This window comes from Nyctereutes procyonoides, unplaced genomic scaffold (genome assembly GCF_905146905.1).
Source record: "Nyctereutes procyonoides isolate TBG_1078 unplaced genomic scaffold, NYPRO_anot_genome, whole genome shotgun sequence".
NCBI lineage: Eukaryota > Metazoa > Chordata > Mammalia > Carnivora > Canidae > Nyctereutes > Nyctereutes procyonoides.
The window spans coordinates 11756173-11777999 of record NW_026575025.1 but is presented as its reverse complement, the minus strand read 5'-3'; the positions used below and the strand labels follow the sequence as shown (position 1 = coordinate 11777999).

The following is a 21827-nucleotide window of genomic DNA, read 5'->3' as shown; positions in this document are numbered from 1 at the left end:
TGCCAGGGCTGAAACCAGACATTGCTGTTTGCCTCTTAACCAATGTAACTGCATTCCTCCATCTTTTGCCCTCCTCCCCAGGCCAATTCCTGAGACATTCTGGGGTATTGTGCTATTATTTTTGAGACTGATTCTCTCTCTCTTTTTTTTTTTTTAAGATTTTATTTATTTATTCATGAGAGACACAGAGAGAGAGAGGCAAAGGCTTAGAGAGAAAAGCAGGCTCCATGCAGGGAGCCCGATGTGGAACCCTATCCCAGGACTCCGGGTTCATGCCCTGGGCCCAAGGCAGATGCTCAACCGCTGAGCCACCCGGGCATCCTGAGACTGATTCCTAAGAAGGGATGGGAACAGGATCTCCAGTGGGTCCAGAGACACTGTATTCTCTAGGGCTTGCTATGGGAAGGAATCACTTCTTTACAAAAACATCCTCACCCTGGAAACACTGAGACAGATAATCAGTTAACATGTTATAAAGCTTAATAAAATTATAATTTCCTTTACAGAGCACAGATGCTTTCACTTCCATGCCCTACTTGATCTTCACATTGACCCCATGAAATAGGCAATGCAGGTATATTATCAGCTATTCAGAAGTTGAGGAAACAGACCTTTGGCCCAAGTTCATGTGGTCAATTTTTAACTGAATCAAGACCAGAAGGAAAGTCTACAGAGTCCTAATTCTCGGAGGGAATTCCCCAGGTGTTTGGGGTGTGCCACAGGAGTTTATTTTGCCTCCTTTTTGTCCCCAAAGCCACAGGTTGGCTGTCCAGTGAAACTCTGTATAGAAACGCTGTCCAAATGCTCAGCCTCTGGCCTGGCCTAAAGGGGTGGACAGCAGCTAACTTCTAGAAGCAGCAGCCGGAGAGCAGAGCCCGTGGAAGGGATGGCGCTGGGACACTGCACGGTTATACAGGAACACCAGGATGACTGGGAATGAGCAGATGAGGTTTTGGATTGGGGAGCACTGAGATGGCTATGGCTGTGGGCACTGCCTTAGGAACAGGGCAGAGCACAGGGTCTCCACGTGTCTGTGGGTACAGGGAAACACAGCCTGCGGAAGCATCAGGACAGGTCAGACGTAGCCTCAGAGGTCGAGCCTCCTAGGGAGGTGGGGGAGCCACTCAGACTGGGAGCCCCAGCTAGCAAGCTTCCCCTGTCGCCAGCCAGCCAGGCAGCCTCAGAGATCGGGGAGGCTGGGCAGGCCAGGCAGCTGCCCCAAGTAGCGTGGGCCCCATGGGAACAGACACGTCCATCTGCAGGGTCCCCAGCCTGGTGCTCAATCACTCTGCATTATTAATAGGTGATGACTAACTGCCTGCTGCTGCAGAGCCGGGATGGGCAGGCCCGAGGGAATCCCAGGGGATGTCACACAGCACAGCCTGCAGGCACACCCCGCCCCCCCCACCCCCAGGCGAGGCGAGGAGCAAAGGGCCAGCCCCAGCTCCTACTCTGCTCCTGCTCTGCTCCTGCCCATCGTGTCCCCAGACATAAGGGCCAGCCCCCACTGCCTGCCTCCATTCCAGCAAGTAGCCTGCCGTTCACACCAGCATTTACACGTGTGTGGAGTCACCAGTGGAAGCCCACAGACACACAGCACAGTCTCCCACTAACACCCCCTAAATGTCACACCAACATTTACACACAGTCGCACCCACACACCAACACACACCAGCTGCGTTTACACAGACACCCACACTGACACTCACCGGAACTGAGCCCAACCGAAGCAGAGGAGTTTGGCAACAACTAGCCCAACTTCAACCCTGCTGCACTCCTCCTCTCATCCCCTCACCTGGGAAGGTAACCACCCCATCAGAGGCCATGCAGGACAAGCAGGGGACGGAGGTCAGGGGAGATGGGAGGGGAGGAAGACAGTGTGAAACACAGTGTTAGTCAGAACAGCAGAGCGTTGGGGGAAACTGGCCACTATCCCTCCTGGGGGGAGAAGACCATTCATGCCATGCAAATGTAGGGGGGGGGGAGATAGAACCACAAACCCTCAAGGCTGAGGAGTGAGGGAGGGGATGTCACCTCTTCCGTGGTAGCCAGTCTGGGACAGGCCCCCCCAAACTCGAATGAACTGCTGCTCTGCAGGAGCTCTGGACTGGTCCCAGGCCACTCGGCATCTCCCAGGGCCATCCCCCACCCCGGGGAACCTGCCCAGCTGGCTGCCACTGGAGGCCCGCCCCCAGCCCCCCCCCCCCCCCCAGCTCAAGGGCCCTGTCCGGGAGCTGACAGTGAGCAGAGCATAGCATGTCATGGGATGGTGTTTTCCATGGATTTTCAGGAGACCAAGAAAGAAACTAAATCAAAGAGAAAAAAACAAGGGAGCCGGGGGAGGGGGGGCGGGAGAAACAAAATAAAGCAATAGAAATAAGCAGCCTGGCATCGGGGCTGGTCTAACCAGAGCCGATGAACATGGGGCCTGCCCCCAGGTCTCTCTGGCCAAGAATCTGAATTCAGGAGTCGGGGGTAGGGCAGGGACAGGCCAAATTCCTTGATTTCCATTTGTCTTTTGGATTTGAGTTTGGACCAAAAAAAGAAAGCAAAGGGAAAGAGGAAAACTAAAAGAGAGAGAAGCAAAAATCTAAAGATTGTCCAGGACGCCAAAAACAATCAGAAGAGCAAAACAACCAAAACCAAACGGGGAAAGGAAACAAAAGAGGGAGAATCGAACAGTTAAAAAAACCCACGGCAAACCAAACGGTAAGACAATTAGAGTGATATCTACCAGATAATGCAGTTTGTTTACCATAGCGTGTCCAATCCCTGCGTGCTTCACCGGAGATATGGGGGAAGGGTGGGGGGGTCAAAAAAAACAACAACAACAACAACAACAAAGACAACAACGAAAGAACAGAACGAAAAGAAAAGAAAAATAAAATGACCAACTGTGAAACTCAAGGAAGGAGGAGAAATATATATCCATATATATTTGGCTGGTTGTTCAGACCCTCCCACCTTAGTCTCCACTGAGGTATTTTGTTTAAAGAAAATTAAATTATAATGGGAGGGAGAAATAAAACACACAACAAAATTAAATCCCTTCTCCCAATCCCCCCTCCAAAACCCCTCCTCTGGATTCCTCTGCTCCCCAGTCCACCCACCTCCCGGAAGAGCCGGCTGCAGAGAAGGGGAACAGTTAAAGACCTTGGTTAGTAGAGAAGAAAATAACAAAAGAACTGGACCAGGAAAGCAAAGACTTAAAGATGGCTGACATTCCGCAATGAGACAGAAAGGTTAGTTCGGTTTTTCACTCATACCTCACCCCACCTGTCCCTGCCCATCCCTTGGTCCCCCGGGGGTTATAAGCGTGTTAGTAACACACACAGAGTCGGCAACGGGGTTTTCCAACAGAGGGTGAGAGAGGGAAGGCAGGGGGTTAAGAAGCAGACCCAATTATGCAGTATTAGTAAGTCCTTTCAGCTGAAATGTTAGGGAGTTGAGGGAAAGGAGGGGGGAGGGACAAGGGGTGCGAGAAAGGGATGGGCTGTTGACTTGGGTAATGGACAATGGGTTGTTGGCTAACTGGTCAACCAGATGGCTTTCTAGAGAACTGGCCAACTGGCTGATCAGTGACCATATCGAGTTAATGGGTTAACTGGTTGGTGATGGGCCAGCTGGCTGTCAGGCTGGGAGAAGAGTGGCCAATGCCCCCTAGAGAATCACAGGACTGGCTAGAATGAGAGACAATCTCATTTGGAGGCAAAGTGAAAAGGTTTCACAAGGAGTATAGGAAGGGATCTAGGGGTCTGCTTTTCCTGGGCATGGAGGATAGGCAAATTGATCCAGGGAGTCATGGAGGGGAGGGGGCAGCTCCTCCTTTACTGTTTCTCTTCCTTGAGAAAAGAAGAGAGATAGAGTTGCCACCAGAACAGGGAAAAGGAAACCTTGCCCTCCATGGGCTGGCAGAGGGCAAACTTTCACAGCATATCTAATCCCCAATCCGCCTCCCTCTCCTCCTGCTCTCCCACTCATAGCTGATCCCTCCTCCCTGCCTAATTTGACTTTCCAGGGTCCATCCCCCACCCCCACCCCCACGCCCTGCAAAAGTTCCCCAGGTTCTTCAAACAGCCTCATTCTCTTTTTTTTTTTTTTTTTTTTTTGCCTCATTCTCTTATACTCCTCTGCACAACCATCCGTCCTGGAGTTAAGTGCCCCACCCCCACCACCCCACCCCTTGCAAATCCCTGGAATTGGTAAGGCTTCCCCAGCAGCCCTGCCTCCTTCCATGCACACCCACAGCCCCCCTGAGCCTCCACTCCCCACAGTCAGGACCAGAAATCCATATCCCCCCCACACCACAACATAAAAAGGAACACAGAGGCCCACCCTTCTCTAAAACTCCTTACACCTCCCTAAGCTGTAAACCCGCCTCTTCTGTATCCCAGTCTCTAGAGTCCCCACCCCCATGTGGCTCTGTTTATTTTCTCTTCTCGAGGCCAAAGGCAGAGGCAACAATCACTTCCCACATAACCCTTGTCTTTGTGGAAGAGAAATCAAAAGGACCGAGGTGGCTTCACTGAGCATATCAGAGATGGTGGGACACTATTGCTTGATGTCCATTAAACACTAAATTGCACATCCAAGAATGTGATTTCAAGAAGTATTCTAGGGACAGATCCATTAATTACAGCATTATTATAACCAGTGGGCACAGGACTAATTCAGAAAGACAATTAATAAGGGCCTCGTATAATGAAAAATAACAGAATTCGATATTTAGCAGCTAGAAAAAGTGCCGAATAACCAATATCAATTATTAGTGATGCCGAGGCAGTTCACATAACAGGAAGGCAAGAAAGAGTCTAATATCAGGTGCAGTGATTGGTGCAAGGGGCTAACCCAGGATATGCGGATTAATACTGCCAGCTGGCAGGACTGTCACCAAGTGAAGAGGCCAACCAGTCAGGACAAGGGACAATTAGTTTCAGGGCAGCTAAATCAATTGCACCCAAAAAAGTAAGAGTTGTCCGGTATCACTGACCAGTCAAGCAAGGCAGAAGAAAAAGGTGGGAGCAGGGGGCAGGGTTTGGTGGTAAAAATCCAACTACCACAACTAGAACTAGTTGTGGAGACTAAAATAAGAAAGGGAAAAAAAAAAAGCAGTTTTCAACTTTCTTGGGACAACTTTCATTTCTAACAAGTAGAATGGCAAATTCAGAGACAGAATTGAGAGGATAGAGATGTGATTCAAAGTCTGGAACTTCTACTAATTCAAGACATCCTGGCTTCCTCTGAGAAATAGCAAGGTTGGAGTAGGAGAGGCAGGGGAGGGTCCAGAAACCAAAAGCCATGGCGATGGTGGCCAAATCAACCAGAGTGGAGCATGTGAAAGGGGTACCCAGGAGGCCATGCCTTCCCGATGCCAGGATAGGGAATACTGAGGAATCCCACTAGCCCACGGGGTAAAGCTTTTCCCCACCCACAGAAACAGAGGGCCCTTTACCCTTAAGAGAGCCAAAACAGGAACTCTGCACACAAATCATAAATCACAGAAATCTGGAGGCAGGCAACCTTTGTGAAGCGTAAGCAAGAGGAGCTCGGGACAAAGAGGTGCTCCCTCTATGCAGGGATGGGGGTGCCTGTTTTTCAGAGAGATATGCCAGATGCTCAGATGTTTCAAGATTTGGGCACATCCAGGAATGGCAGATCCACCAGACAAATGACAAATTAGAGCAGTCTTTGCATTTTGCACCAGTGACAACCACCAGGCTCTCCCTGGGAGGCAGAAAAATGGGCATGGCTCTGAGGTCAGAGTCCTGGTTCTACCATCTCCTAAATGGATCACTGGGGGCAAGTTCTCGAAGGTGCTGAGTCTCGATTTGCTAATTGATAAAATGGGACTATGTCTCACCTCACAGGATCGTTCATGAAAATTAGGCAAGGTTCGTAAAAGAAAAGAGATATGCCAGTGTCTTCTGAGAAACACTGTAAAAAACAAGGAGGGGGGACACAGTCCTGAACAATCCAGAGGGCTGGAGGGAGAGGCTTTCCTCCAGCTTTGTAAGGGAAGAGGAGGTATTCCCAAGGCATCAGAAGCAGTTCGATGTTTGTGTGAAATAGACCTGCTGGGTCGTCGTACCCAAAATCTCGTATCTAACCAGCTTCAAGAAAGAGACTAAAAGAACTAGAAAAACCGCTCCAGAAACAACTACACATGCTCACTAGTTAGTTGGTTATTAAGCCGTCAAGGAGCGTACCACCCGGTAGAGAGAAAGAACACACATATTGACCACGCGGAAGGAACATGATGACAAGGATAGGACGCAGCTGTCTCATCGGCAGTGTCTCCTGAGGGGACACACTGTCCTTGGTCGAGAAGCACAGCTCGAGGGATGACAGGACCCAGTCACTTGTTCTGAGAAGCCCTGAAGAACAGGCAGGGGTTCAAAAGGTCTGCCGGGAATGGACTTGGCTACAGGCTGGGCCTCGAGGGAGGACACTGCATCCAGAGCGCAATCCCGAGGCTGACCTTCTCGGTGATTGTCAGTGACCCAGACAGGACTGTACCTTGCATGTGTGGACGTGGATCCCTCCAGAAACCCTTCCTAAAGAGCACTCTCAATCCAACTCTATGCAGACACCCTCTCTGGCCTGCAGGCCTGTGTTCGGGGTTGCCAGGACCAGGCTCTGCTCTGACTCATCGTCAAAGGCGGTGGGGGAAGTGGTTTCCAGCAGTTACCAGCCTGATCCCCAGACTCTGGGAGCCACAAAAGAGGCCACTCCGGGTCACTGTCAACACTCAGTGTTGTTGAGGCCAGACCTTGCCCACTGTGTGTGGCTTTCCTGCCTCCCCTAGTCACAGACTTCACCCTCCTCTCAGTGACTCTCAAATTCCTAGAACTTTTAAGGCCCCTGCTGCTCACTTGGCACTTGAATAGCTTTGCTCTGCTCACTTTTAACAGACTCATCCTGTCTCCTTGAGAGCTGGAGAACCAGGTGGGGAGGGACTGTCTTTTTTCCCTTCTGTAGCATCGTGAATGTACAACATGTTTGTTGACCAGCAACATGTGGGCTTGCAGCGGGGTGCCAGAGTCAGTACTGGGTGACAGCCCTGGTCCTGCAGAGGGAAAACCAGCAAGGAGCACAAAAGCAACTCCCCTTACCCCTGCCCCGTCCCCCCAGTAGGTGCCATGTGTTTTGCACCGACAAGTATAACAACTATACATGATACACTCAGGTTTACTCAGACAATAGTGACAACCAGGACAGCCCTCTGATGGGGTCAGAGAATGATATGACACGAAGCAAGGCACTGCACTGAGCAGCCCTCTCACCCTGAGCATGGCACTCCTCAGAGCATGAGGAGCAATGAGGACAGGCACACAGGTCGGAGCCCCACTGCAACAGGGAGCAACAGGCTTGGGAAAGAACAGCACGATTCACCACAGAGTCCTCACAGCAAGGGGAGGAGGGTCCCCCATTAGGTCATCACTCAGCAGTGGGGAAGAGTAGGGGGAAAAGAGTATGAGGTTGCCAGCATCCCTACTCCCACTGAGAAGCCTTTCTAGGAGGAAGGGGAGGAGAAGGAACCTGGCAGGGACAGTGACAAGGAGCAGAGGCAAAGGAAGGTTAGCTGTCGCACAGCTAGATCTAGGAAGCCCAGAGAGGATGGCTAAGCAAAAGGAGGCCCTAACCCAGCAGCAGTGGTGCCTCCTGGGACAGAGATGGTCTCCATCCCTGGCGGCACTCAGCTTGCTAGAAGTGGAGCTGGACAAGCTGTCCTGCCACTGGCTGTGAGAAAAAGCAGTGCATCCTGAGAAAAGGAGCAGAGAAAAGCCTGAGCCCCGGCCCCTGCCCAAGTGAACAGAGAAAGGAGTCAGAAGGTGGAGACAGGCACCACCTGCACGCACAGCAGCCTCGCTCTTGTTTCATAGAAGGGTCTGGCATGGACTCTGCTAGAGGCAGAACTTGTCAGTGCCAGAAACAAGCTGGGCTGGGGGGGGGGGGATGCTAAGAGGACCAGCAGAAGCCTGGCCAGAGATGTCCTCAGCTGCCATAGCACCCCCAGGTTGTATAAGTGCTACAGAGGGCCCCTCTAGGACTACAGAGCTTATGCCCTCTCCAGACAGTCCATGTGGGAGCCAAAGCCAAGGGACCTCTGCAGAGAGGAATCTCATCCTTCAAGGGCTGACCCAAGAGTCTTCCTTGGGCTCCTGCAAGGGGCCTGGGAGCCATAGAAAGATAGTCAGGGGCTGGTGGGCCCACAGGGAAGGGAAAGAAGGAAGTGTGTTGCCCAGAGGAGAGGTGGAGCCAAACATGCTCTGCAGTACTGCTCTCCCTCACACCTCCTGCACTTCCACTTTGCCCAGACCCCATCCCTGCCTCTGCCCTGGAAAGAACCCTCCTGAAGGTGGGCCACACTCTGTCCCCCTGCAGACCCCAGGCTTTCATCTGCGCCTTTCTGCCCTAGACTCAGGGTACCCACAGCTACTCCGCCAGGCCAGAGCCTTCTCACAGGCTCCCAGGACTTCACCCTCCCATGCTCTACCCATTCTTCCATCTCCCCAGTTGCCCTCCTTCTGGGTCACCTGACTTCTTAGTCCAGGGCCCTTGAAACCCTGGCCACTGCCACCAGTGTGAGACAGACCCTGTCCCTTCCCTCAAGCCCCAGCCCTGGGCAGCTCTGCAGCCTCCTCTCAGCTCAGCTTCCTGGTGCTTGCAGCCCGCCCATTGCCCTGCGCCCCTGGGCCCTCACAATGCAAGCCTCAAACTTCTCCAGAACCATACCTCGCAGCCTGGCCCTGACGCCTCACACCCACAGTGCAGGCTGCCCCCTCCCCACACCCCCATTCTGCCCTAGCACAGCTGGTCCCCTGGCCTCCTTCTTGCTCCCCCTACCTGGCGCAGGTTTCGGGTGACCCGGACGTCGTGCCAGGCGTTGTCGTTGAACTTGCCATTGACAGGTTCCACAAGGGCCTCGAAGGCTCCTGAGCCTAGGTTGATGACCAGCCAGACAGCCCCAGACTTGAGGGACAGGTTGACGTAGTCGGCCGACTTGCCCGTGTGCAGCATCAGCCCGTTGCGCTGCAGGGTGCGGAAGGCCAGAGTGATCTCGTCCGTGCTGCTCTGGATCGGGTTATGTGACAGGTCGTAGCAGAAGAACTCATTGCCTTTGAAGGTCGCCACAAACTCCTCCTTGCCTGGATGCCGTGGTATGGGGAAATGGGAGAGCCTGAGTGGGGTAGGGCACACCAGCTCGCCCTCTGCCCCTCCAGCAGCCCCAGGGCATGGGGCCTGGCCACTACTGGCTGGAGCCCCGCAGGCCCATCTGCAAGCTCAGCCCCTCTCCCATCCCCCAGCCTGTCCATCCTCTTCTCTGGACCCAGCTGTCTTAACTGTCAGAAGTCTGCTTCGCCCCTGTCCATTTCCAAAGCAGGAGACTGTTAAGTGGCTCTCACACTGGCAGCTGACAATTTAGCTGCCACAGGGCCCAAATCCTCCATTGGTCGCGCCCCTGAACAAAGGGATGTGGAAGTGAAATAAGAGGCTCCACCTGACTTCTCTCTGGAGTGCCTCCACTAAGGCTGGGGTACCAAGGGTCTCCTGCGTGCAGCCCACCTCCCACTCCTGCCTCTTCTCTGGTGAAGGTCACTCTCAATGCCTGGGGCAGTTTCAGGCCTCACAAGGGGGGGGATGGGGCCAGCCGACCTGTCAGGCAGCAGGGAGCAGAAAAGGAGGACAGGGAATGGTGGGGTGGAGCATGAGGACGACACACAGGAAGACAATGCATGTGGTGGTAACATGCACCAGGAAGCAGTGGGTCAGCGGGTGGGGCTCATACCAATGGCCTCACGCCAGCTACCAGCCCCAGCCCCGTCTTCTAGTCCGACCCGAGAGGACAGTGCAGACAGGCCCCAGGAGGGGCCCCAGAAGGCAGGAGTAGGACCCCTGAGTGCCAGCAGATGGCTCAGGTCTCATGCGTGTGTGCGTGCATGTGGGTGTACATCTGTGTCTGTGTGTGTAAGCACCCAACATAGGGCTCCCTCCATAGGCACTTTTCAAGCAGAAGCAAAAAAAAAGACTGGGAGAACCTTAGAGATTTGTAACATTCTGTAAATGGGTGACAAGTGGCAGGACGACAGCCGTGTGGAGGGAAGTGGGGGTCGCAGCCCCACATCTTCACAAGCTAGAGCACACACAGAAGGAAGAGGATGGGATGCGGAGTCAGGGCTGAACAGAGGACCTGGACTATGACAGTGACTCACTTCTCCCCAGCACACAGTGGTGGATGGGGATGGCGATGGCTGGCATCACGCCTGCATGGAGCGCAGGGGTGCTCAGTATCAGCCACCAGGCCCAGGAAGGAACAGGGCGCAATGCCAGGGCGCACGCACAGCCCTCAGAAGACACCTGCGCTTCTGTGAGCCAGGCCACAGAAGCAAGCACCACGTGCAAGAGCGGCGGCAACCCGGGTGCACTTTCTGCAAATGCCCCTCCCCGGCACACAACAGCCCTGCTTCTCTCCCTCTGGGCAGACTGCCCACAGACTCCATCCTCACTGCCTCCGGATGCCAAGGCCCCAGCTGCTGCCCCAGAGCCTGGCACCGCACTCACTGCAGCTGGCAAGGCCCGGTTTCCTGAGGCCACAGGGCAGCAAGACTGGTGGGGGCATAAGCACCACAGGGACAGTTGGAACCCCACTCTGCCTACCTTCAGGCTCCAGCGCGAAGGGCCAGAAAGCGAAGGGGAGTCGGGCAGAGACAGAAAGGGGACATGGGGAAGAAGGGCACTGAAGAGGAAGACCACAGAGAAGGGGAAAAATGGCCATGGGGGACAGAAGGGAAATGGACGAAGCAAGAGGTGATAGAGCGAAGCAGTCTGGTTTAAGACAAGCAGCACGCTGAGGGGGAACAGGTGAGGGTGACGGAATTGGGCCAGCAAGGAGAGGGGGCAGGAGCCTCAAGGGAATGAAAGCCAAGGCTTGGGGGGGGGGAGGAGCTGGCTGTTTCCATAGCAACCAGGCCCACTGCCCAGGCCCTGGGGGAGGTGGGGGGAAGACCAGAGCAGGGAGTGCGGCTGACCTTGGGCCTGCCACACATACTAGTCCTTCCCGGAAGCCAGGCCTCCCCTCCCATTTCCTCACCTTCACTGCAGTCAAAGTAATGATCATTAAAGGGACAGTCAAACAGAAAGAAAGAATAAAGCAATCACGTGAAAAAGTGATTGGGACAGAACAAAAGAGACCAGAGAGGAGGGCCAGAGGCTGGACCACAGCTGCCAAGGCAAAATGAAGAAACAGGGAGATTCCTCGAGTCTTCTGGGCTCTGCCTCGGATCTCCTAGGAGAGGAGGCAAGGCCAACCGTGGATTCGGAGCCGTTTATGTGTTCTCCAATTCCGGTCGCCACCGCCACCAACCCAGATAGGCCCAGAGACGGAAAGAGACTTGGAGCAGCCAGAGAGACCCGGGTAAATATTGGAAGAGAAGGACAAAAAGGAGATGAGCAAATGTAAACGAGACAACCTAAGGATGGTGGGAAGAACAGAGACAGACCCTGAATGGGGAGGAGGGCGGCAGGACCTCAAAGGATTGATGGGTGGGGAGGAGGACTCTGTGGCCATAAGGATGCCTGTGATGCTCAGGGGAGCACAAAGGAGACCTGGGAGGAGGCAGACCCACAGCACCAGGGGGCGCTCTTCCCCACACTTGCCTGCAGACACCCCACCCCCACCCCCCCGGGGAACTACAACTCCCAGCAGGGCTTGAGCAACAAGGGCAGCTTTTGATGCCCACCCTGCACCCTACTCTACCCCCCCGAAGGGGGGTTCAGGGCTGATACTTGCTCACCTCCCAAGGTCAGGGAGCATGGAGCCTCACAAGTGTCCCCCGTCAAGCTGAATGCAGCTGGAGACCACTGTTACGGTTCTGGACTCCTAAGAGCCCTGAGGGACAGAGCAGGCTGCCTCCTTTCCAGACCCAGCTCAAAGCCCTCCTCCGGGAAGGTCTCCAGCCCTCCTTGGTCCCTCTCTACTCTCAAGCACTACAGCTGTCTGTTCTGCTCATTTGGCACTTACTGCCTAGTAACATCTTGTACTGCTCCCTTGAGAGGAAGTGGGATGTGAGAAAGAAGACCTGAGCCCTAATGCTGGCTCTTCCCCCAGCTTGGTGACCTTGACCAAGAGGCAAATCTCTAAACCCCAGCTTTCTCCTCTGGACAAAGAGGCTAACTAACCGTCGGCCTACCTTACAGGTTGCTGAGGCATCTAGAAAGAGAACAGACAGGATGAAGCTTCATAAACTACAAACTATTTCACTAGTAAACTACTTTGCACTGGTCTGTAACTTTGTGTGTGCACGCACGCTGCCTCTCTCTCTAGATGAATGAATAAATTAACTCCTCTGGACAAAGTCTGCACTTTTCATACACTTTGCATGGACCATGCTTTCTTGTAGTTATTTGCTAGAATGTCAATGAGCTCCTTGAGAACAGAGACCATTCACCCATTGAAAATAAAATTGCTGGGCAGCCCCGGTGGCTCAGCGGTTTAGCGCTGCCTGCAGCCCGGGGCGTGATCCTGGAGACCCTGGATCGAGTCCCACGTCAGGCTCTCTGCATGGAGCCTGCTTCTCCCTCTGCCTGTGTCTCTGCCTCTCTCTCTCTCTCTCTCTCTCTCTCTCTCTCTCTCTGCATCTCTACGAATAAATAAAATAAAAAGAAAAAAAAAAGAAAATTGCTGAGCACATGCCTACATATGTACCAGGAGCTGTGTAAAAGCACCGGGGACATACGGATGACAACAACCAACCCTTGCCCTCAGGAAGCTCACTCTAATGGGGGAGGCAAACAGGTGAAGTGGCAGCTATGATGCAGGGTGGTGAGTGATAAAATAGACGTGGAGACAAAGGGAACAGTGTGTGGGTTTGCCCGGAGAGTTCAGGGGAGACTTCCAGTGTGGCTGGCCTGGCCATTTTTTCAAGAGTTGGCTGAGAGAGATACCGAACAGTGGGGAGAAAGGCAGGGGTGGCAGGAACCCAAGTCAACACCACGGCAAGTGCTACAGAACACAAACAGGACTCGAGAGCCCCAGTGCCTGGCAGCCTCAATGCAGAAAGTGGCTGAAAATCTATATAGCCCTGAGATGGATGGAAAGGCCTCAAGCTGGCTGCAGGGGCTCATCTCCAGCAAGAATCAGTTTCCCCACCTGTAAACCCAGGGCAATGAACCCTTCCGCAAAGGGTGGTGAAGGCTCATGTAGGTGATACTACATATTATAAATGCCATGTCTCCTAACCAGAATCCCCTAGGCTGCTGGCACCTCACAGGCTTCCAGAATTTGATGGTTAAGTGGGGTAAAGATTTACCCTGCTTCCCAGATAGTTCCCAGGGATAGACCTGAATAACTGCCACCAAAAGACATCTGTGTTCCAGAAAAGGGTCATTAGGACAACTGGGGTTTAGGAAAGAAATGGAGGTTTGTGGCCCTTCACACCAGGGCAGGTCCCAGGGATGCAGGCCCAGCAGTCTCTGTGGACCTCAGAAGGGTGCTAAGGGGTACACCTCTGTTGACTCAGCTGCCCCCCAGGAACCCAAGAACCGCAGTTAGCCTGCGAGGAGTGAGGGCTGGGCTCTCTGGGGATCGTGGGGTCACTGACCTTTCGTTGGCTGGTGCACATCGCCGGCTCCTCCTCTCCCGGCCCCCCCCTCGGAGAACAGTAAGGACCCTACTGGAGAAGCAGAATTGGGGAGTCAGGCACAGGGGACTATTGAGCGAGTCCCACCCCAGCCTTGAGGTGATGGAAGGCCCTCTCCAGGGTAGAGGTCCTGCTTGGAGGGTGGGGGAAAGGGTGCTGTTCTGAGGACTCACTTGTTCCAGGGCCTCTGGGGAAGGAGCCAGATGACAAGCCAAATCAGCCCCACAGACCCCATGAGACCCCACAGCCACCAACTTCTGCCCTTTACCCAGGAGTGGGGAGACTGCAGGAGGACCGGGGGCCTCACTGCTGGCTCAGGAGCATCTTTTTTCCAAGAACTTGCAAACAGGCCAGCCCTGCGGATCTGCGGGTCCCCAAGCCTCCACTTCCAGGATCTTGCTCACTGTCCTCCCCACTCTGCAGTTTCGCTCCCACCTTCTCCTGCAGGGCAGGAGTTCATGCTCCTCAAGTCCTTCCAAAGCCTGACACAGGCACCCCTCCTCCCAAACCTTCTTGATTCACAAACCAAAGGCCTCTTGTGTTCTTTGCCTGTCCTTAAGGCAAACCTGATTCTCCATCTACACCTGGTTCACTCAGCAGAGCACTCTTAACGTCACCTTTGTCCCCTTGTCGGCCCAACGGATCATGGGGCTTCCCAGGGGCAGGGCCATGGTTTCCATCTGTTCTTTGTCCCTCCATTGTGCCGTTAGCAGGGCACTGGACACCAACAGAGGTTCTGCCTGGATGGAGCTTATCGCGGATGTGGGGAAGGCCTTTCTTAGGGATGACTTCCCACTCATCAACCCCCAAGCCTCATCTCCGAAGCCCCCGCAGACACACACATCTGGGTTCCAGACTGGCTTGAGCTCTCCACCCACCCCTGCCTGCGACTTGTACATTCAGTGTCTGGCTCCCAGGCCCCCACACCTATTGCCAGACCCTGTAGGATGGCTTCCGGGGATGAGGACCTCAAGAATGGAGTTTAATAGTCTGGTCAGGGCCCCTATTCTACCTCAATCCCACAACCCCAGAAGTAAAGCAGAATAACACCTGAGCTGTGGGCTGTGGACCTTTCAGAGGAAGGGGCAGGGCTCTGGATCCTCTGCGTCTTCATCTATGGCAAAGGTGTGCCACCGCCAACACCCCCAGAACCAGGCATTGAGAAGCAAGAAGTATGTGAGTGAACCAACTGGGTCCTGACTACCCCCTTGGTATGTCCCCTTACCCTTACAGTTTTTGCCATAATTTCACATCCCTGCAAGAATCCCAGGTCCCTATTTTCCCAAACCTAAATCCATCCCAAATTCCAGATCTGAGTCTTTCCCCGCGGCCTAGTCTTCATCTGGTAGGCCTCTCCTGCCTAGAGGCTAAAGACTCCCTATGGACAATGAGCCCTAATGGAGGACCACCCTGGGCATGGGGAGCAATGCCTAAGGATCTGGATACCTGAGCTCAAGAACCAATGATCAGGAGACCTGGAAGAGCTCAGCGCTGGGGAGTGGGGGAGTTACAGTCAGGATTCCTGGGCCGTCAGGTTTGCTGAACACCAGGTCTTTGAAAGATGGTAGGGACTTGTTTGAAGGGAGGCTAAAAACAGAGAAGCAACCCCAATGGTACCACCAACTAAATGCCATCTACCCACTAACCAGTCACCTCATTTCTCTGGGCCTGAATGTCCTCATCTGTCAAACAGGGTCAAGAGATATTGGTGAGGGCAGACAGTGGGACAGCTGTGCGAAGGGGGCATCCTGCACCTCCACTACCCTGCCCACCCCTCTTCGCTGCCACTGTGGATAGAGAGGACACCCCGCAGCCGCAGGGGGAGGTCAGCAAAGCTGCCTAAAAGTCTCTTCCTCCAGCCCATGCTTTTCTCTTTGAATTTGGGTCCACAGAAAAGAAAGAATGATCGGAATGGGTGGAAGGAAATAAAACACCACCATGAGAGGGGAAAAAGAAGATACACTACCAGGAAAACTCAAAAGGGTGACTGGAGACAGCGGCAGGAGTTGCAACATCTCTTGATGTCAGAAACCAAGGTGAGATGAGGGCGAGGGCAGATGGAGCACAGCAGGGAGGACAGAGGAAGGGAAGAAGGGAGCACAGATGGGGGCCAGCCCCCCCCACCCCAGCACCCCAGTCCCCAGAACACGAAGAGACAGACGACAGAGGCAGCGGGCAAGATGGGCAGGAAGGCAGGGGGGACAGGTGGAGGCAGGGAGAGGAGGCGGGGAGAGGAACAGAAAATCCAGTCGCAGGTTGGGGGCAATCCAATCCAATCCAATCCAAACCAGAACTTCAAACCATACCTTCGCTGTTTAACGTCAGATGAGCCGGACCTTGGAAAGGGGAAGGGGAGAAAGAAAGAAAGGAGAAAAAAAAAAAGAAGAGAAAAAGAAGAAAAGGGGAAAGAAACAAAGAAAACACGAGTCATCAAAATCAGCCAGAGAGAGGGGAGAAAAAAGCTTTTGCTGCCACAATTTAAAAACCCTTTTTAACTTGTGACAGGCATCAGGGGAAAGCCCCCAGGCCGGAAGCTGAGGAGGGGGCCCCCCCAGATGCCAGAAACAGGGTGGAGGGCATAAGGGGGGGAAAGAGAGAGAGAGTGAGAGAGAGAGGAAAGGGGGGACCAAAGGGGGTGAAGGGGTTACAGGCAGAACGGGAGGAGGGGTAGGGGCAGGGGGTCACTGCAAGGGGGGAGAGGAGATTTTGGTTTCTTTTTTTTCTTCTTGCCGGAAAAAAAAGGAAAAGGAGGAGAAGCATGAGGCTGGGAGGGCTGCTTTTTCCTTTTTCTTTTTTTCTTTTTTTTTTTTTCTTCCGGGAGGCGGAGAGAAAAAAAAACAGTCAACGAGAAAAAACGATTCGGATGGAGGAGAAAATAAAACACGACACAAAAATCAAAGCCACCTGGAGAGAGAGAGAGTGTCCTGTTAGCGTGGGATTAAGTGGGCAGGGGGGACCTCCGACCCCACCCTCCACCCCATCCCACACCCTGGTGAGCCTGGAGAAAAGATGGAGGGGAGTACGAGGGGGCCTGGGCTTAGGAGGAATCTCCCACCAAAGTGGGCTTCAGAAAGGCATCTGTCCAGCCCCAGAACTCTCAGCTGCCTCCCACCAATAACCTCCATATAGATTGCTGCACTCCCGGATTCTGCAGGATAAAGTTCGAGCAGAAGCAGATAGGAGAACCAGAAATGCGGGAGCAGAGATCCTGAGCTTGGATCCTGATGAGGGGACTGGGGCCCACGCTTTGAGACACCAAGTACCAAAGAGGGCAGCCAAGGCCCATGGGCAGGAGGTCTGGCTCTCTGAGAGGTCAAAATTACTCTACGGACCCCCTTACTCTGGCCTGGCCTTCTCTGAAATGAGCAAAGAGCTGATTTGATTTGGAAAATGGGAAACAGAAGGCCCCTCTCCAAGACTGCAGGCAAGCTGGGCTGGGATATTTTTTTCCAGTTACCTGGCCCCTTGTAAAAGCCTGCTCAGCCCTGACCCAGGCCTTCCTAAACCTTAGGGGGAAAGATTCTGGCCCATGGGACCAGCATCCTAGTCCTCGGGGAACACCAGCCACGGAAAGCCCTCCCCCAGAAAGGCTGGCAGCACCAGGTCCCACAGCACAGCTGAGGTCCCAGGGCTCCCTGAGATGACCAGCCAGGCCCTCCCTCTGCCCCCTACCCTGCGTCCCAGGTCTCTAGCCAAAAGGGTCGGGAAGGAGCAGCCCTTGGAAACCACCCTAGCGCTGTGGCAATGAGAGGGTGGCCAGCCCCAGAGACAAAAAGCCAGGCCAGTGTGGGATTATAAAGGTAAAGAACTCCAGGTGCCTCTGAGACAAAGCAGAGGCCAGGATGCCTGTGCCCCAGGAGGTCAGGCCAAAGGCTTGGACCCTGTGGAAGATGTGAGCAGAGGTTCACATCACCCCCTTAACTTCTTCTGGGGGAAAGGCATGGGTCTCCCCCACCTCTGCGTCCCAAGCCAATTGGGGGAGGGGACCGCAGCTGGGAAGGGCTGCATCGGGATAGAACAGCTCTCCGGAAGACACAGGTTTTATCCACAAAACAGGCGAGGACCAAGCATTTGGACTGAGTCTAATTCCTTGCTCTGAATGCCCCCTACAAACTTTACCCGAGATCCACTAGCATCTTCTTCCCAATCCCCTAAATCCAGGAGCCAGACCCAGAGCCTTAAACCTTTACCCAACTTTCCCAGACAGAACTAGCCTTCTCTGCAGGCTCCTATCCTTGGAAACCCAGGCCCAGGAGCTGGGTGCCCTATGACTGGCCCTCTGTGCCCGCAGACCTGTAGGACGGCATGGGGCGGGACAGAGCCTCATCTCTCCCCTTGCAGACCCTTCCACTGCCCAGCTCCCAGGCAGCCTCATTAGCATGCGCCACTCTCCCTCTGTCACCACGGCAACCAGCTGCTCAGCTCCCTCAGGCATGACAGCACCAGCCATCTTGGTGAAGGGGAGGCCGGTTCCCTGCCCTGTCTACCCCTGGCTCCAGCCAGCCTGGCCTGAGGGTACGCTCCCTAAAGCCTAAGCCCACCCCCCCACCCCCATTTCCCAGGTCTGAAATCTCTTCTCCTTCCCCGTGCCCAGGCTGTCTGGGTAAGCCCTCCCCACATCCACCTGTGGCATCAGCCCCTCCTCCCACACCCGGGAGAAGAGGCTGGCAGTGATGGATGGCATTACCAAGGGTCCTTTCCTAGGGCACTTTATCTGGCTGCTTCTGGGTCTTCTCTCCCTGCTACAAGAGGCTAGGGAGAAAGGAGGTAGGGCAACCAGAATCCCCAGGAGATGCTGTCAGGGGCTGGGGAGCAGGATGGCCGGGTCCCCAGGAGAAAGCTAGGCCTGAGGCAGTGTTGAGGGGCAGGAAAAGAGGACTCCAAGATCTCAACTGCAGAGTCCAGAGCATTGTGCCCCAGAGGAGGCCCCAGCCCACCCCACCCCCTGGAACCACTCCCAGTCTCACTCCTTAACACTTCTAAACCCCCAAGAAGACCAGCATCAAGAGAAGGAAGATAGCTGCAGGGGACAAGACTGAGAGACACACAAGCAGACACATCACAGAGAGACAGACACACAGAGGCGTCACAGCCCCGGGTGTGTATACACACACGCTGACAGGCGGGCACACACAGTGCCATCTCCAAGCCAACAGGTCACCATGCCGCCCCCAACAAATGGCTCAGCAGTGTCTGTAGGGCCTCATGCCCCATTTGTCCCCGACAGTGTCCCCTCTTGTCCCTGTCTACCCTACGTGCTCAGAAAAGAATTGGGCCCTCTCTGTCCCCTCCTGGCTCGGTCACCTCTCCCCAAAGGCCCTCCTGCTTTCTCCTTTAGCTTGGCTCTCCCCCCCAACAAGTTCTCCCCTTTCTGCCTCTCCCTCTACTTCTCCTTCCTGCCTCTACTTACCCCCCTCCTTTCTCCCATCTCTCTGCCCCATCCTTCCTCCCCACAAGCCTTTCCCTTCAGGCTCATTTCCCTCTCTCCTCCTCCCTCCATCTCTCCCTTTGTTCCAGAGGAGACATGACATCAAGAGCAAGTAAAAGTCACATCAGCACTAAATCTTATCTCCAGCCCTCAGAAGGTTGCGTCCACCCAGACACACAGACTGTCTCTTTCTCACGCACAGAGGTAAACACTGACATGCAGAGATGCAGACATAGATGCAGACACTACTACGAAGGCACACAGAGATGTGGGCCATGCCACAGAAGACACGATGACGGGAGTGCGCGCGCCTCCACATGCGCTCAGGCACCAGCACCCAAGCAGACAGGTACAGACGTGCACGGAGGCACACAGACACAACACAGCAACGGAACCTCCCGAACACGTGTGCACACAGATACACACTACTCTCTCTCACACACACACTCAGATGGGTGCTTGCCCGCTGGGATCAGGGGAACGGTGGTCACCCAAGGAGAAGAGACGTCAGTAAGCAACAAGCCAAACCATGGACACCACAAGGAATAACAGATTCCAGGCCACACTTGAGCCAAAAGCCCTCCCCTTCTTTCCTACCCAGGACTCGGGCATCCTCGAGCATACTCGGGAGGCTGTCCCCTGCTCCTCCCATGCCAGGGCCCTGGCCCAGGGAGCTCCCAGCCTGGAGCTCCCCCCGACCACCACCTGCTTCTTGCTTCTCCAGGGTAAGAATGTGGGCCAGGTATGGTGACCGGGTCCCACCTCCTGCCCAGCTTGCTGCCTGCCTTCTCCACAGTGGCTGGGGGACCATCTCACCTAGTCATCCCTTCTCCCTGGCCTTATCCACCCCAGAGGAATAAAAGGGACAGAGCCAACCAAAGCCAGAGGGGAAGATTCAGAAGATGACAGGAGCCCAGGGAGAGCCTGGGGGAAAACCGAGGCAAGGAAAGAGGTCCAGAGACAGAGCCCTGGAGAAAAAGAAAGGTAAACACAGAAACCAGAGAGAGAGAGAGAGAGAGAAGGCAAATGAAACAGAAGACAGGGAAGGAATGGACAGAGGGACTCCAAAGAGAGGCATGCTTCTGCCCTACCCCTGGCCTACGGCCTGGGCCAAAGAAAGAAGGAGATCGCCCCTACCTACCAGCCCTGGGGACAGGGGGGGGCCTGCTCAAGTGTCAGAGTGGAGAAGCCGTCACCCACCTACACCTGCTGATCCAGTGACCCAGGGACACAGCTCCCCACCCTCTGCCTGCATTTTTCAGACCCAGAGCAGACCACCCAAGCAGTCCCCAGCCGCGCCCCCCCCCCCACACTGTGTGGCCATCTTAGGCTCCCTCAGCTGGGCTGGGCAAAAAAAAGCTGTCTCCTCACTCACTTCTGGCACTTCAGATCCTCCAGCGCCATCCCTTCACCCTTACTCCTGTCTCCTCCCTAAAGAGGAGGAAATGCCAGCTGGCAGGCTAGCACTGAAGACTGGCAAGTGGAAAGGCCTGCCCTCTGCCCAGCAGTTCTCCCCAGCAGACTAATAAAGAGGGAACAGGCAAGACATGGGGCTGAGGCAGCCAAGAGGACCCCCAGACATCCTTCCCTAGCAGGTCCCAAACATGGGCAGGAGAGGGAGCCCTTAGGTGGCCAATGGCACACCCTCATATAAGACCCCATGGTGATTGGTCCACCACCCCAATGACCAATAAGCATCACTCACCTTCCATGGGGTGCTCCTCTGCAGGCCAGCAAGGTGCAGGAAAGGGTAAGGCAGAGAGAGAGAAGAAAGGAGGGCTCATTAGTGGGGGTACCAAGAACAGGGTTCCCAGGGGGTGATGAGTTCAAAGTCCCTGAGCCCACCCAGGTCCTGGCACAAGTCACCCAGGCTGGAAGGCTCTGCTAGGAACAAGATATAGAGAGAGCTGCTCCCGGGAGTCAATGCCTCATACACGGGGTCACGCAGTCCAGGAGGACCCAAATCTCATGTTACATTTCAAGAAACTGAGGCCCAGGGCAGGGAAGTGACCCTCAAGGTCACATGCAGAATCAGAGGAGAGCCAGGTGTGGCAGGCAGGCAGTCTTGACTTTCTCAAGTACACTCCTCCCCTGCATTCCACTGTGCCTCGAAGACAGATGGGGACACATTCACATGGAGCTTACCTGAGACACACTCACACTTGGTGACACACTGACACACATAGGCACTCAGTGATCCAGAGACACATATAATCTCTCACAACCCACACTTGAAGCCTTTGCACACCCAGATGCAACCACCTCCCACCCGACCAGGGGAGAAAAGTTATCCATAGAGGTCAGAAAACACAGTTGTGCCTCAAAGTGCCATGTGACTCCCACCCCAGGCACGTAACCTCTCTGAGCCACCAGGCCCTCCCCTGTAAAAATGAGAGAGGCAGACTACATCATTTCTGAGGCCCTGTCCCTAGGTCCTGCTGCAGCCTCTGGGTAGCCAGCCCTCACCTAGGAGGGGTCTGCTTGGGCCTGGCCCTGAGGTCTTCATCCAAATGCGGACAGTTCCTCCAGAGAAGCTACAACTCCTCAAGCAGGCCGGGGCTCTGACCTGCTCTGGGAGCCAGGTCACCTCCTTCTCCAAACCTTTCTCACATGCCCACCTACTGGGAGACTTTAGAGGAAGCAACAGGCGGGCAGAGAAACAGCACAACCTACAAACGTACAGACCCTGTGGGGAAACACACACACATACATATGCACTTGCACATGGGCGTGCAGGCCCCAGGATACACACATATACA

The 21827-nt window shown here is 54.5% G+C and overlaps 1 protein-coding gene across 13 annotated transcripts in view; it reads right to left on the bottom strand.

Moving 5' to 3' along the window:
- The window catches only part of NRXN2 (neurexin 2), a 97368-nt gene that overhangs the window by 64651 nt on the left and 10890 nt on the right, over window positions 1-21827 (bottom strand). For 5 of the 13 annotated variants that reach the window (XM_055311479.1, XM_055311548.1, XM_055311524.1 and 2 more), the window contains exons 2-6: window positions 20774-20791; window positions 15947-15976; window positions 13602-13673; window positions 8848-9149; window positions 2756-2779 (exon numbers count right to left, since the gene is read on the bottom strand). In XM_055311479.1, the coding sequence (XP_055167454.1) occupies window positions 2756-2779; window positions 8848-9149; window positions 13602-13673; window positions 15947-15976; window positions 20774-20791 (446 nt within the window). The remainder of the gene's footprint in view (window positions 1-2755; window positions 2780-8847; window positions 9150-13601; window positions 13674-15946; window positions 15977-20773; window positions 20792-21827) is intronic. The other 8 variants (XM_055311489.1, XM_055311558.1, XM_055311506.1 and 5 more) reach the window with 3 other exon arrangements.